Genomic DNA, 15209 nt, shown 5'->3' with positions numbered 1-15209 from the left:
CTAGGTCACTAGGTGGGCAGAGGCATATTTGAATCCAGATCTTATGAAGCCAAACTCCTCCTCCTCCCCTGCCCGAAGCGTGCGGTCATTTACCCGCCACTGTTGAGACTCTGAAGTCACTGGGTCTCCAGCCCTTCCTCTGTGTGTTCTGCATCCTCTGGGTCTCTTGATCTTTTCCCTCCTCCATCTTTACCTGTGAACGACTCGTGATGGGAATTTATCCCATCTGTAAAGAGCAGACTTCCTTAAACAGCCAGCTTTCAGAGATGCCACAAACACAGAGTAGCAGAGAAAGGACTTTGAGCAGCGGGACGTGACACGTGCACCTTAGGAGAGGCCTGGAGTCCCCATCGGGTTCCGCCGTCAGGCTCGGGGTGGATGTGTAGTTGCAACAGGGCTCGCTCGCCCCTGTCTTGTGAGGAGGTAGATACGAAAGGTGGACCAGGCAGACAGCCTGCTGACCTGAGGCCTTCCTGCGACCGTTGCTGCGTCGGGGTGACGTGCTGGCCGTCAGGAGGGATCACACCCCGTCACGGGTGTGCCTTCAGGAGAGTCGAGAGATCTCTGTAACACGTCGTAGAAAGGCTGCATCAAAGAACAGGGACGTGGTTTCCTGGCGGTGAAGCGCAGCCCGGATCCACCACCTACCGGGTCCCTGGCACACCGAGTGCCTCGCCCACTGAACCTTGGCTTCCTTGTCGTGAGGTGCTTGACGACTAAATGAGGGAATGAAGGGCAAGTTGGGAGCAAAGCGGGGGCACGCGGCAAATGTTCGGTAGATGGTAGCCTTCCTTACTGTATGTGCGGTCACGTGTGGGATTTCAGAAACAATTAATGCTCTTTGTCTTGACTTTAAAAGTGGTTGATGGGGCACCTGGGTGGCTCAGTCGGTTGAGCGCCCGACTTCGGCTCGGGTCACGATCTCGTGGTTCGTGGGTTCGAGGCCCGCGTCGGGCTCCGTGCTGACAGCTCGGAGCCTGGAGCCCGCTTCTGATTCTGTGTCTCCCTCTCTCTCTGCCCCTCCCCTGCTCACACTCTGTCTCTGTCTTTCAATAATAAATAAACATTAAAAACATTAAAAATAAATAAATAAATAAATAAATAAATAAAAGTGGTTGATGGGGCACCTGGGTGGCTCAGTCGGTTGAGCGCCCGACTTCGGCTCGGGTCACGATCTCGTGGTTCGTGGGTTCGAGGCCCGCGTCGGGCTCTGTGCTGACAGCTCGGAGCCTGGAGCCCGCTTCTGATTCTGTGTCTCCCTCTCTCTCTGCCCCTCCCCTGCTCACACTCTGTCTCTGTCTTTCAATAATAAATAAACATTAAAAACATTAAAAATAAATAAATAAATAAAAGTGGTTGATGGGGCACCTGGGTGGCTCAGTCGGTTGAGCGCCCGACTTCGGCTCGGGTCACGATCTCACGGTTGGTGAGTTCGAGCTCCACGTCGGGCTCGCTGGTGTCAGCACAGAGCCCACTTTGGATCCTCTGTCTCCCTCTCTCTCTGCCCCTCCCCCACTTGCACTCTCTCAAAAGTAAATAAAACATTTTAAAAAATTAAGAAAATAGAAGTGGTTGATTGGAACATATATTGTTCTTTTAAAAACTCATAAAAGTGAAGGTTTTTAATACAATGCCACTGAGTCAGTGTTACTTTTTAAATTTTGTTTTCTTTTACTTGTTTGTTTAATAATCCCTACACTTAATGTGGGGCTTGAACTCACAAACCCAAGATCAGGAGTCCTATGCTCCACTGACCGAGCCAACCAGGCACCCTGGAGTTACTTTCTGTAAAGTTTGTGTATGTATAGGGGATTACAAACAGGCTTTAGTGTATTATTTTTTTAAAATATTTATTTATTTTGAAAGGACGGGTGGGGAAGCATGAGCGGGGAAGGGGCAGAGAGAGAGGGAGACAGCGAATCCCAAGCAGGCTCCGCACTGTCAGCACAGACCCTGACGGGGCTTGATCTCACGAACCATGAGGTCATGACCTGGGGAACAGGCTTTAGTTTCTGTTGTATAAATAACAATTTCACATATTGGCTCTACTTAAAAGGAAGTACATTTACTCTGGCTAGTGGTATTTTGTCGCTGTTTGATGTACGGAATCCGTGATAGCGTCTCAGGCTAGTTTTGATAGGTATCTGCCAGCTGTGTAATCCAGACCTAAGAGGAAGTGGACTCTGGGTTTATTCACGTGAGTTCTGATTTGCTCTTGATACATAGGTTCAAACCTATAGGAGATTATAATCCAATACTATCGTTATTTATCTAATAATTGTTCCTGCTTAGATTCTTCCAGCTGTGGCTATGGGGAGCTCCTTCAGGTTGGCGCCTATGTTCTTTTGACATGCCCCATCCTTTTTATCTTTTTTCCTTTTTTAACACTTTCATTTCTTCAGATCCTGAAGGCTCATCTTGTATTTTTCCTCCCCTAGAATCATCCATTTCTCCAAGGAGCCCTGGTTCCTTTCATTGGAGAAAGGTATTTAGAAAACGAGATCTTGGCACCAGGGGTGCTCATTCCTACTGGGAAGTCAGTCCCTCTAGACTCAGCAGACAGACCTAGTATGTGTATGATCCATATGTACACACATCTCTCTTTTTCTCTCTCCACCCTCTCATCTATCTTGTCGGGTAAGCATGAGTCCATACCGATAAATAAATGAGTGAATAAATAAATTGGGATGAGGGGACAATTCTTTATAGAAGGACTCCAGTTAATAAATATAGAAGGAATGAGGGGAATAGAAAATCCTCATTAGAATACCAGTGGTAATTTCTACAGGCAAGATAAACTGAGGAACCCTGAGATTAGTAGGTGAAACTTGGAAGAGAACAGGGTTTCGGCAGAGCCTCCAGTGGTTCCCCCTAACTGTTAATTAACGCGGCGGTTCTAGCATATGTCCATAAATTGTCTGATATCCCTTCCTTCAGGAGGTGGGGCTTACTTTCCTCGCCTTTGAGTGTGGGCTTCACTTGTTCCTGAAGGATAGAAAATAGGAAGGGAAAGTTAGTAATTTTACAATGAAAGACCCGGAAGATACCACCTTAACTAAATGATTAACACCATCAGTAATAAGCCACATAGATGTCATGTACTTCCTGATACAATGGGATTGAAAAAGCACACATATCACCTCCATCGTGTTCTTTCCTGAAGATCCATAATCTCCGCTTACTTATGAGAATACGTCAGCCCAGCCCAAATTAAGGGGCATTCCGCAGAATACCTGCTTGCTACTCCTTAAAACTGTGAAGGTCATGGAAAACAAAGACACGAACCGTCAGACTGGAGGGTGAGTAAGGGAACATGACGTCTTAATTGCAGTGAGGTATCCTTCACCCTGGAAGAGAAAAAGACATTCCCGGGGAAACTGGGGAAATCCAAATAAAGTGTCTAATTAATAGAATTGTACCAATGTTAATTTTTTAGTTTTGATAAATGTCGTGTAAGGTGTTAACATGAAAAGAGGCTGGGTTACAATAGAGAGCTGTACTATCTTGATAACCCTTGTTAGTCTAAAATGATTGGAGGACGCCCAGGTGGCTCTGTCAGTTAAGCATCCGACTTGATACTGGCTCAGGTCATGATCTCACGCTTCATGGGATTGAGTCCTACATTGGGCTCCTCGCTGAACACGAAGCCTGCTTGGGATTCTCTCCCTCTCTGCCCTTCCCCCACTTGCACGTGCACTCTCTCTCTCTCTCTCTCTCTCTCTCAAAACAAATAAACTTAATAAAATGATTATGGGGCACCTGGGTGGCTCGGTGGGTTGAGCTTCCAACTTTGGCTCAGGTCGTGATCTCACAGTTCGTGGGTTCGAGCCCCACATCAGGATCTATGCTGACAGCTCAGAGCCTGGAACCTGCTTCGGATCCTGTGTCTCCCTCTCTCTCTGCCCCTCCCTCGCTCAGACTCTGTTTCCCTCTCAAAAGTAAAATAAAACATTTAAAAAATGAAGCAAAAAATCAAACAAAAATAACCATAAGTGACCTGGAATGACTCATATTGTTCCTAAGCCCCCTCCATTCTTATTTCTGACTTATAGGAAGAAATGACTCTATAGTTTCTAGAAGAAAGACGACTGCTTTTGGGGTCGTTTCTAGGAAGGAGATTGCTAATAATTTGTTGGATGTTCCAGGGTCGCTGATACTTGGTCCACAAGTTTAATGTTGTTCTTCTGTTCTTTAACCATGAAAATCATATTTCTAGCTTTTGGAGTTCTGGAATATCTATCACCATTATTAAACAGTTTAATCTTACTCAGTTGAAGAATAATTTTAGGTTCTTTAAAATCCATTTCTGCTCATGTATCACTGTCTAAGTAAATCCTCAAAGTCACCTTGCACAGTCGTGTGGGTGGCATGACAAACGAGAAGCGGCAGCAGGAAAATCACGCTGAGTCACACGGGCAGAGTGAGGCTGGCATTTGGAGCTGCTGACTCCCACCTCTTCCAAGTTTTACTTCCTTTCCTTTCCCTCTTACTGAAATAGAAACGGACGGCGTTTGCAGTAATAGTGGCTAGTGTGAAGTGCAGGCAAGGTCACACAAGCCGGTTCTTTAGTGCCGTGGCAGGAAGGGCCCTTTCGGCTCATGAGGATGGATTTCCTCCAGAGTCACTCGAAGCCTCAGTTCGGGGATAGCGAGTCACTGGCCGGAGGCTGCGGCGCGGCCCAGGCCTCCCGATCCCTGTTTTGGTCTGTCTTCCCAGTGGTCCCCACCTGCACTCGCAAGCACAACAGTTCATTAGAGCCCTCCCCCACCCCCACCCCCACCCCCACTTCCTTTTTCTTTTTGCTACGATTGTATTCTGTATTCTGCGCATAGAAACACTGTAAAGAAACGGAATGAGTCTCTTTTAAAAAGAAATTCCATCTTGAACTGTGTAGGCTCTTGCTTTGTATCCTGAAGGAGTGAGACTGACACATACGTGCTACTCGTGGTCAGCACAGGGTCGGGGCCCAGGCTCTGGAGGTAGAACAGCTCTTCTTCCACTGTTGGTTCTGTGACCTGGGACAGTTCCTCACTCCCTCGGTGCCTCAGTTGCTTTGTAGCTACCAGGTAGATGCCTCCCCGGGCTCGACCTCACGGGAGCCTCGCGAGGGTTGACCTGAGGCAGGTGGGCACCCCGCACAGTGCTGGTGCTGTGATCCAGCCATCGGCCAACCTGCCATACGACAGCGCGGGTGAGCGGGGCTTGAAACCTTTTGAAAACCGAAGTGGGGTGCTAACGGCAGTCGTGGTGCAGAGGACAGCGGCTGGTCACCACGTGTCTGGCGCCATGCCCAGCCCTGGGTGAGCTGTGGACGTGCGGCATTTAACCCTCGCGGCAGCCCTGCGAGAAAGATGCTGTCGTTGCCTTCTTTCAGGCGAGGGAAGCGCGGCTGGAGGGCCGAGTTCTCTCACCTGCCCGGTGTCACCCAGCTGGCCAGCAGTAGGGCCCAGCGTGGGACCCGGGTCTGTGCAGGGCCAAGGCCTGCGTTCTCTCCAGTGCTCTTGACCGCGGCGGAATGCCGTGCGGCCGTCCGGTCTTGACTTAGTACATGGTTTTTCTCAAGTCCCATCACTGCCTGGTCTTCAAATTACTTTTACCAAAATAAAGTCTGCTTTGTGAGGTTATAAAGAAAGGCAAAGGCAAGCAATCCATGAGTCACTTTAAGAGCTTTTAGTTAATAATATAATCATAGAAAATCTTAAACGTGAACAAAGTAAACGGAACAGTGCGATGAACCCCAGGTACCCAGCAGCCGGAATCAACAGGCCTGTGATTTTGATTTCGTGTGCACGTTTACCCGGTCCTTCCCCACTTGCTTGTTAGCATGTGGGGCTTTTTCTTGAAAGGCAAAATTTGCATACATTACAACGCACATTTCTTTACTGTCTAATACTCTGGAAAACAGATGTTCTCGTGTAATTAAGAGATGGAACACTTCTGTCACCTAGGAAGCTCCTTTGTGACAGTTCTCCACCCCCATCCCAGGCTGCCACTATTCCGGGTTTTTTCCTTTATCATCTTGTAGAAATTCGTATTAAATGGAATCTTGGAATGTGGTCCCGAGACCAGCTCTGTCGGGTCAGCGTGGACTCTCGGAGGTTCATCTGCACTGTTGCACCCACAGTTGATAACCTTTTTACGGCTGAGCTGCACGCACTGTGACCTCAGCACCCTTTGCGTGTCCGTTCTCCCGGTGACGGGCTTTGCTGTCGTTTTGGTTTGGGGCTGCCCAAACCCCAGTGGTAAAGCTGCCGTGAGAACTCGTGCACAAGCCTGCCTGGGATGTGTGTCTTCATTCTTCCTTAGGCAATCGCCTAGAACAGCATCTCTGGATCAGAGGGTGGGTGTATGTTTAAAAGAAACTGCCAAGCCTTTTCTCGAACTGATTACACCTGTTTGCATCCCCACCAGCAGAGAAGGAGAGTTCCAGGTGCTCCGTACCCCCACCAGCGTGCGGTGGCGTCCGTGTTAAGTTGTAGCTGTCCTGGTGAGCGCCGTGGCCTCTTCCTGTGGTTAGTTTGCTCTTCCCTGACAGCCAGTGGCAAAGAATGCTGACTCGTGTGCTTATCGGCCATTCGTGTACCTTCTTTCGCGAAACGTGTCAGAGTATTTCTTTCCTAAACATTTGAAATCATTCACCTGTGAAATCTCTGGGCCTAGAAGGTTTCTTCCTGCGGAGGCCCCCCCTCCCCCACCCCTCCCCGGCCCCATAACGTTGGTCACAGCGTCACTTGTAGTGGCGACCAGCTGGAAACGGAACGAAGGAGTGGGGCGGGTGGGGCGTCATGGTACGTCTGCACCGTGGGATGTTGAAGAATCAGAACGATGCCAAATGATACAGGGTCCTCGTAGGTTTTTTTAATTTTTTTTAATTTTTTTTAATTTTTTTTTAACGTTTATTTATTTTCGAGACAGGGAGAGACAGAGCATGAACAGGGGAGGGTCAGGGAGAGGGAGACACAGAATCTGAAACAGGCTCCAGGCTCTGAGCTGTCAGCACAGAGCCCGACGCGGGGCTCGAACTCACGGACCGCGCGAGATCATGATCTGAGCCGAAGTCGGCCGCCTAACCGACTGAGCCACCCAGGCGCCCCTTCGTAGGTTTTTTTAAAGCTCCATTGAGATGTAATTTAAATTTCATCAAATCCACCCGTGGTAGGAGCAGTTTAGGAAATTTATGCAGGTGTCCAGCTGCCGCCATGATCCCATCTAAGAGCACTTCCGTCAGCCGTGAGGAGGCCCTTGCTAACAAATTCCGTTTCTTTGGGAAACATGGGGCTATTTTGGTTTTCAGTTTTGTGTCACATTTGGTAATTGTGTTTCTCAAGGACTTTGTCTCTTTAAGTTGTCATATTTCTTGGCATACAGTTGTTCGTGTTACCCCCTTTCGGCTTTTTAACATCTAACTGTAGTGATATCGTCTCTTTCACTCCTGATACCGGTTGGCAGTGCTGGTGTTTTATGTCATTTTTTCCTCCATTGGTCTTGCCAGGGGTTTATCAGTTTTATGAATCTTTTCAAAGAATCGTTGTTAATTTCCTTTGTTGTTTGTTTGTTTTCTGTGCCATTGATTTCTGCTCTTCCATTTTTGCTTTTCTTCTACTTTGGTTTAATTTAGTGTTCTTATTCTGCTAAAATTTTTTTTTTCTAACGTTTATTTATTTTTGAGACAGAGAGACAGAGCATGAACGGGGGAGGGTCAGAGAGAGAGGGAGACACAGAATCTGAAACAGGCTCCAGGCTCTGAGCAGTCAGCACAGAGCTCGACGCGGGGCTCGAACTCACATACCGCGAGATCGTGACCTGAGCCGAAGTCGGACGCTTAACCGACTGAGCCACCCAGGCGCCCCTTATTCTGCTGTCTAAAGGTGAAAACTTAGATAATTGGTTTTTAACTATTTCTTCCTTTCCAACATAAGCACTTAAAGCCATAAATACACTTCTAAGCCCTGTTTTCCTGCATCCTATAAATTTTGATATGTTGTGCTTTCTTGTTGCTTGGCTTAAATGTTTTCTAACTTCCCTTGTGATTTCTTCTTTACCGCGATTCATTTACAAGTGTGTTGCTTAATTTGCAGGTGTTTGGGATTTTTCTAGCTAACTTACTATCATTGATTTCTAGTTTACGCCCATTGTAGTCAGAGAACAACATGTTCTGGAAGTCTTTGTATTTGGAAATTTATCGAGATTGATCTTTGGGTCCAGATATTCATGTGAGTGGAGAGCATATTCTAGCTCCAGGTGTTAAGTAACAGGTGTTATGTAAAAGCTCGTTAGGTCAAGGTGGTTAACAGTGCTGTTAGGATCTTGGATCTCTTGACTGGTTTTCTGAATGACTGTTGTGTCACTCAGTTGTGTCTCAGTTGTATAGAGAGTATTGAAACTTCAACCCTTTCTTCTTTCTTCTGTCAGTTTTCACTTGTGTATTGAAGCTTTCTTACTTAGCACACACACATTTGTAGCTGTCATGCCTTTTTGATGTATTGTCCCATCACTATGAAGCATTATAGATAGTAATAATCTTTATTTAGGGGCACCTGGGTGACTCATTCGGTGAAGCGTCTGACTTCAGCTCAGGTCATGATCTCCTGGTTCGTGGGTTCGAGCCCCATGTCGGGCTCTGTGCTGACGGCTCAGAGCCTGGAGCCTGCTTCCGATTCCGTGTCTCCCTCTCTCTCTGCCCCTCCCCCATTCATGCTCTGCCTCTCTCTGTCTCAAAAATAAACGTTAAAAAAAATTAAAGAAGTAATAATCTTTGTTTTGAAGTCTAGTTTGTCTAATATTAATATACCCACTTCTTCCCCTTCAGCTTAGGGACTTTCTTCCTGCAGACTGGATCGGTTAGATAAACTTTTCTGTAAAACCCTTCCAATAAAATGAAGTGTTGACATTTCAAAATTAATATTTTTTATTCTTTATTTTTATTTTTATTTTAATATTTTTTATTCTTTAAAGACTTGGACCCGGTAATATAATTTTTCCAGTTGCGGAAAAACGCACGTATGGGGGATCTTGTCTCTTCCTTTTGGAGCAGAGGCTGCCTGCGCTCCTCTGTGTCCAGTTCCACGATCGCTTCGGTCTCCAGCAGGACAGTGAAAACGAACAAAACCCTGAATGTCACCTGACCACAAAATTCGAAGCAACTCCAAGGCGCAGAAAAGTGGTTAATTCCAGTTGTTAGATATTTTTCATGATTTTTAAAAGAACAGGGTTTATTTGTATTTTATTAAAACAAAATATTGTTGGGGCACCTGGGTGGCTCAGTCAGTTGAGCGTCTGACTCTTGATTTCAGCTCAGGCCATGGTCCCAGGATCGTGGGATCAAGCCCTGTGTTGGGCTCTGCTCTGAGTGTGGAGCCTGCTTGAGATATTCTCTCTCTCTCTCTCTCTCTCTCTCTCTCTCTCTCCCTCCCCCCCAATAAAATTTAGTAAAATATTGTTATTTGAACAAAGCTAGTGATACTTAGATGAAAATGTCTTTTTAAATGTATTAGTTCATTATTTCTGAGAGAAATGTCTGTGGAGACACGAAAGAATTATGTCTACAATAAGCAATAATGTCTTTCAGGGTATGATAACAGGTTTTCATATTAAAGCTGAGCAGAGTGGATATTTGTTCGTCTCAACGACCAGGCTGTTTGACCCTCCGGTTCGGAAAACTTATTTTTTTCCTATAGGGTGTTCGGAAATCAGAGCTATTGCCGGCTCCACTGGTCTCTTGCTCTTTCCACCAAGGCAGGGTTTCCCAGCCTTGGTACTGCTGACATTCGGGCTCAGGTTATTACTTATTGTGGGGCCTGTCCTGGGCCCTGTGGGATACTGAGCATCAACCCCGGCTGCTGCCACTGAATGCCAAATGGAACAGTATGTTACAGAACCTGTGACAGCTAACGGCGTCCCAGACATTGTCAAACATCCCCTGGGGGGCAAGGTCCCTCCCCCATGAGAGCCACTGACCTACGGCATGCCAGGGGTAGAGGCATGACAGGCACAGGCACGGGGTGGAGGTGGGGTCTCCAGCAACCTAGCCCTGAGTCAGGAGCCCCCCCCCCCCCCCAAGGTGCGGGACCTCGAAGAGGGGCTCAGTGGTCTCCTCCAGTGCAGACCCCAGGGAGAGGGATTAAAAGAGGCTCTTCCATCGGTTGCCCATGTGCCCCCACAAGAGTGTTTCACTTGATCTTTCTTTCTTCCTATTGCCTGATTGGTGTCTTTGTTCACCTCCCCTGTCCGAAGGAAAAAAGGTGTTCCTATCATGCCACTCAAAGGATGGTCTGGAGCAGTGTGTTCTCTGGAACCCTCGTTCTAAGGGTTGGTGACTAGATAGTTTGTAAGAAGTGATCCTAGGGCAAAAAAAGTTTGGGACATGTTGGTTTCAATAAAGGTAAACTTTTGTGGGATTTTTTAATGTATATTTATTTTTGAGAGAGAGAGAGTGAGCAAGCATGAGTGGGGGAGGGGCAGAGAGAGCGGGAGACACAGAAACCGAAGGAGGCGCCAGGCTCCGAGCTGTCAGCGCAGAGCCCGAGGCGGGGCTTGACCTTACAAACCGCGAGATCGTGACCTGAGCCGAAGTCGAACACAAACCGACTGAGCCTCCCAGGCGCCCCGATTTGTAGGATTTTTGAAAACTTTTCAACAGTAAAATCAACAGTAGTTTATGGCTTTCCAAAAGGAGCTGGAGTGGGCCTATCTCAAACTTTCTGAGTGTCCCAGGTCACGATCTCGCGGTCCGTGAGTTCGAGCCCCGCGTCAGGCTCTGGGCTGATGGCTCGGAGCCTGGAGCCTGTTTCTGATTCTGTGTCTCCCTCTCTCTCTGCCCCTCCCCCGTTCATGCTCTGTCTCTCTCTGTCCCAAAAATAAATTAAAAAAAAACGTTGAAAAAAAATTAAAAAAAAAAAACTTTCTGAGCGTGAAGTTCCTTGATAAAGCATTTTCTAGAGGAAGAATGTTCTATGGGACATATTTGGGAAGCATTGTTCTAAAGGCATCTAGGGGAGGCCGTGATGCTGGCAAGGAGCAGGTGGTGGGGTAGGCACTAAGCTGACAGAGTGAGCGGAGAGCGTCATGATCTGGTCTCTGCACACGCCAGGCCGAACACGGTGGTCACGAGAACAGCGAAAGACTCCTATTCTGGGTAGTAACCGGCTATCCTGAGCCTCTTGAGTGCTGACCCTTCCCACCTCCACCCTACACCTGGCCCTTGGCCGGCACTCCCCAGACCTCTCCTCTCTCCAGAGCTAAAAGGTTGGTACCTGGTTCAACAGGGGCCCCCTCCGTAGGACCTTGTTCCAGCACGGTGGGCTCTGTCTTTTCGGGTTGGTTGTTGACTGTGATGCACAAGTTGCTAACATTTTGCAGATGTCGTCCTGGGTGTGAGGGAAGCAACAGGGGAAAGTAAATGAAAGAGAGTCTAAAACTTTTAGTCAGAAATATCCTTACACTCAGACTATTCAGGCTTTTCTCATATACCAGGCTCCCATTTGTTGGCTGGCACGAGACTTAACATATTCACACTGATTTAAGACAGTAATAAGACACTATTGGGTATAACTGCTCTTTGAAGAACCAGACAAAATGCTGAGTTTTACACTGTATATTAAAAGTTGGCAGAACGGAGTTTTGGCAGTTCAAAGGAAGAAGACTATTCCCACAGTTAGTTCCTTTCAGAGCCGAGGCCATGGAAGTCTCTGGTGGATCTAGTCGTTTGATTGGACATGACCATGACCACGACCGTGACCGTGGGCCTGTCCATGGGGGGTTATCTCTTGGAAGCGGTCTCTGGAGTGTGGTGACAGCCGGCCCATCCCCATCTGCTTCCGTCCCACTCACGTTGGCGAGGTTTGATGTAAACAGCGCCTGGCAGACCCGTCTTCGTAAAGAAGAGCTGGCGGTAGGTAAGTCACACCTGCCGAGGGAACGCCAGCCGCCCGCTGAATGAAAGTGAGAAAATGTACAGCTTTCGTGAAAGATAAGGAAGATTAGCGTGTTCGTGGACGTTTGAAATGGGTATTTTCAGGGGGTATTTCTGTTGCTCAATTGGTTAGTTCCCATAAACTGATTAATAGGAAATTCTAATGTTTGTTTCCATGTTTACTAATTATAAAAGAAACCACTAAGGTTTCTAAGGGAAACTACTAAGGGAAAATTTGAATAAATGTCCAAAGCCATAAGAACCTTGATTTTTATCAGATGATGCAGAACGAGACATGTTGAACGTCACCTGCTGGTGGGAGAAATACTGAGTCGATGAACTTGCTTGCAATATGTGTGAGGTTCTCCGTTGTGATCATGGGTAATAAATAATGATTGAATAACCCTAATCTGAGGCTGACTTGAATTATGAATTAGTTATTTATTTTTACCCACGCAATAGTATCGAGCAAGTGAACAGTCTACGGGAGATACAAGCACTGAGGCGCCTGAACCCACACCCGAACATCCTCACGTTGCACGAAGTGGTTTTGTAAGTATTCCTGGGGCTTTACAATGATCTGCATTTGATGACAACGATCAAATCTCTTTTTAAGGAAGAAAACTGTGGTAGACATTTGAAATATTTGCTTTGTAGCTCAGGGAGTAATGATTCTCATTTTATCTTAAGTCACGTATTTATTTGGACAAATGTGTATCTGATTCCTAACGTGGAAATACCTTCGTTTAGGTGATTCCCTATCATAAAAGTGGACAGAATTCAAACGGTTCCTCTCCCGTAGCTCAGTGAGGCTTCCTTGTAGGCAGTGGCCTGTGCATCCGAGGCCTCGAGTGTGAGTTATGGGCAAATGGGAAAGCACTGTGGTCCTACATCAGGGATTGTCATGTGTCAGGGATTGTCCCTGCCGGCTGTCATGTCTGCACCGTGTCAGGTAGTGTGACCCCCCCCCCCCCACCTTACTTTGGTTGCTGTAATTTGGGGGACTTGTCACTTGTGTTCTAATTATAGATTAGTCTCCTTACGTGAGGCTCACCTACCCATCAGGAAGGCAGGGCACGCCTCACCTGCAGGTGCCGGCAGTTCCGCACTGCCCTTCTGGACTCTGAGCCGGGAACTCGGACCCAGGGTTCTGGAACTTGCCTTTCTGTGCGCCCTGAGAAGGTGCACGCTCCGTGAAGCTCTCCGTGGCGCTCCGGGCCGCTTTAAAACCAGCCGGGACACTACGGTCTCTGACGAAGTGCAGTGGGTTTTCATCAGGGAAGAGAGCAGTTTGAAACTCACAGTGGAATGTCTTGTCATAGCCGCGTGGCCTCCTGGCCTGGAGCCCGCAGTGCGCACTGGTCACAACACCACCCACTGCACGCCGCGTCCTGGGCACTCTCCGGGCCTGCGTGTGCGCCCCCCTCCAGGCAGCCCCTCTGGAGGCGACCTGACTAGTAGGGTCTGGAGTGACACGTGCTCCTCTGCCGAGGGCTCAGGGGCCTTCAAACAGGGCAGTGTCAGCTCCAGAGAAGCTGGCAGCCCGGCCAGAGGCCTCGGTCCCCACCCCGTGCAAGGCCTGGACCCCACCTGGGCTTGGGGTGACCCGTCTTCCTCCCTTTTCCCCTGACTGGTTTGTGGATTTTTGTCTCCCCATCATAATTTATCCCAGGTACATGGAAGAATCTAGGTAAGTTAGAACTAAATTTGCAGTCACGGAGCATGAATTAAATTCTTTCTCCTCTGTTTTGCTTAGCCGACTCTCGACCTCCTTTCTGCCAGTACTTAGTTCTGTATTTTTAAGACACATCTCATTAAAAAGGGGGGAAGCATTTAGAATTTTTGCTTAAAGTGGGATTTTACTGTTATCTTATTATATTTTATTTTATTTTTACTGTTATTTTAAATTAATTTTAAATTAATTTACTGAAATAATTGACTGAAAATCGCAACTTCTGTTTCAGTCACTATGCCCCAGGCTTTGAGGTGGGAGAGCTTTATGTTTACCAGAAATGTGCACAAATGAATTAAATATTTGATGATAGTTTCTGATTAAGACAAGAAAAACATTTTTAAAAACCTGATTTCTTCTTCAGTGACAGAAAATCTGGTTCTCTTGCACTAATATGTGAACTTATGGACATGAATATTTATGAGCTAATACGAGGTACGTAGAATAATTTGCAAGCTAATCTAAGATCTTCTTCTAAAGCCTGTCGTTCACGTATACTTTGTTTTAGTTCTGAAAATCCTCAGTCACCTCTTGGGAGGTATTTTTCTGGCAGTCTCGTCTCCTCAACACAGGGCGGTCAGTGAGAAGTAAAGCCATCTAGGTCCAGGCTGGCAGGTGACACGGGTGCTCAGGCCTTCCTCACCTCAGGTCCCTGCAGGGGACGCTGTGCCGCTCCAAAGGTCACTCTGGTGGCTCTGCCTCAAAATAAGGCAAGGCTTGTCCCCCAAGATCCTCCCTCAGCCGAGAGACGACCACCTTCTATTCAGATCCTTATAAAGTCTTTCTCCCGCGTTACAGGATGCTCATTTATTTACTTTCTTCTGAACGGCAGAGCTCCGTTCAGGAAAGCACAGCGCCCGAGCCAGCCTCAGTCGGGGCTGGTTTGGGAGGCTGATAGAGGGCACCTGAAGGAAAATGGAGGCGGATGGTTGGCCCACGTTCAGCAAATATCCCTGGGGGTCTGACTGCACAGTTGTGTTAGATGTCAGGACACATGAGCCTCGTAGCTGTCCCTGAGAAAGCACAGAAAGTGTGGTATTTTACGGATCGATCACACGGTGCCGATCGGACAAATGAAAACAGATTTGCCTTGTGTTATGTGAGTGACTGTTTATGGCTTGAAAGAACAATTTAAAAACTGCTGTATTATCTTAAACAGATCAGGCCAGACCAAAGGTGGTATGGAAAGTGGCATGTAGCATTTTTGAGATCAAGAAGCTATTTTTGTGATGAGGGTGACCCTGGTGTGGAAGAAGCACATGAAGAGTTGGAATAAAATTGTGACTTCTGGGGAAAAGCGTCGTTACCAAATTAGTAGGTCCTAGATGCGATTTGAAATGTGTGCTTTAGTAGCTCACTAATAAAATAAATAGTAGAAATAGGCAAGCTTCTCTACACCCACAGAAGTTGATGAAGAACTTTTGGATCTTTTCGAGAAAGTAGAAGATCGCCTTTTGTCTGGGCATGTGTGGTATTTCCTATGTTACAAACCTTGTGTATTTTATTCATACGTAAGCCCGTCCACTCGGGGACCTGTTTCATTGCGTTTTGAGTACAATGCTAACA

General features: G+C 47.1%; 1 protein-coding gene and 1 long non-coding RNA gene across 10 annotated transcripts in view; one reads left to right on the top strand and one right to left on the bottom strand.

Annotated features, from left to right (window-relative positions):
- The window catches only part of MOK (MOK protein kinase), a 67484-nt gene that overhangs the window by 24882 nt on the left and 27393 nt on the right, over positions 1–15209 (top strand). For 6 of the 9 annotated variants that reach the window (XR_009606619.3, XR_009606617.3, XR_009606620.3 and 3 more), the window contains exons 3-4: positions 12374–12463; positions 14008–14078. The exons of 1 other annotated variant lie outside the window; for it this stretch is intronic. Coding sequence is in view for 3 of the 8 variants with exons in the window: in XM_060620798.3 (XP_060476781.3) it covers positions 12374–12463; positions 14008–14078 (161 nt within the window). In the remaining 5 variants the exon portion in view is untranslated. Of the gene's footprint in view, positions 1–12373; positions 12464–14007; positions 14079–15209 lie in introns of those variants that run through there. 2 more of the 9 variants (XM_078447823.2, XM_060620808.3) reach the window with 2 other exon arrangements.
- LOC132670343 (uncharacterized) lies at positions 3285–15183 on the bottom strand. Its single transcript, XR_009606624.1, has 3 exons — positions 15135–15183; positions 11253–11366; positions 3285–3347 (listed from the first exon to the last, which is right to left on the bottom strand). It is a non-coding gene; the product is annotated as an uncharacterized LOC132670343 (long non-coding RNA).

The sequence above is a fragment of the Panthera onca genome, chromosome B3 (genome assembly GCF_046562875.1).
Source record: "Panthera onca isolate mPanOnc1 chromosome B3, mPanOnc1 haplotype 2, whole genome shotgun sequence".
Taxonomy (NCBI): domain Eukaryota; kingdom Metazoa; phylum Chordata; class Mammalia; order Carnivora; family Felidae; genus Panthera; species Panthera onca.
Note: the sequence above shows the minus strand (reverse complement) of the source record. Positions and strands in the feature narration are given on the sequence as shown.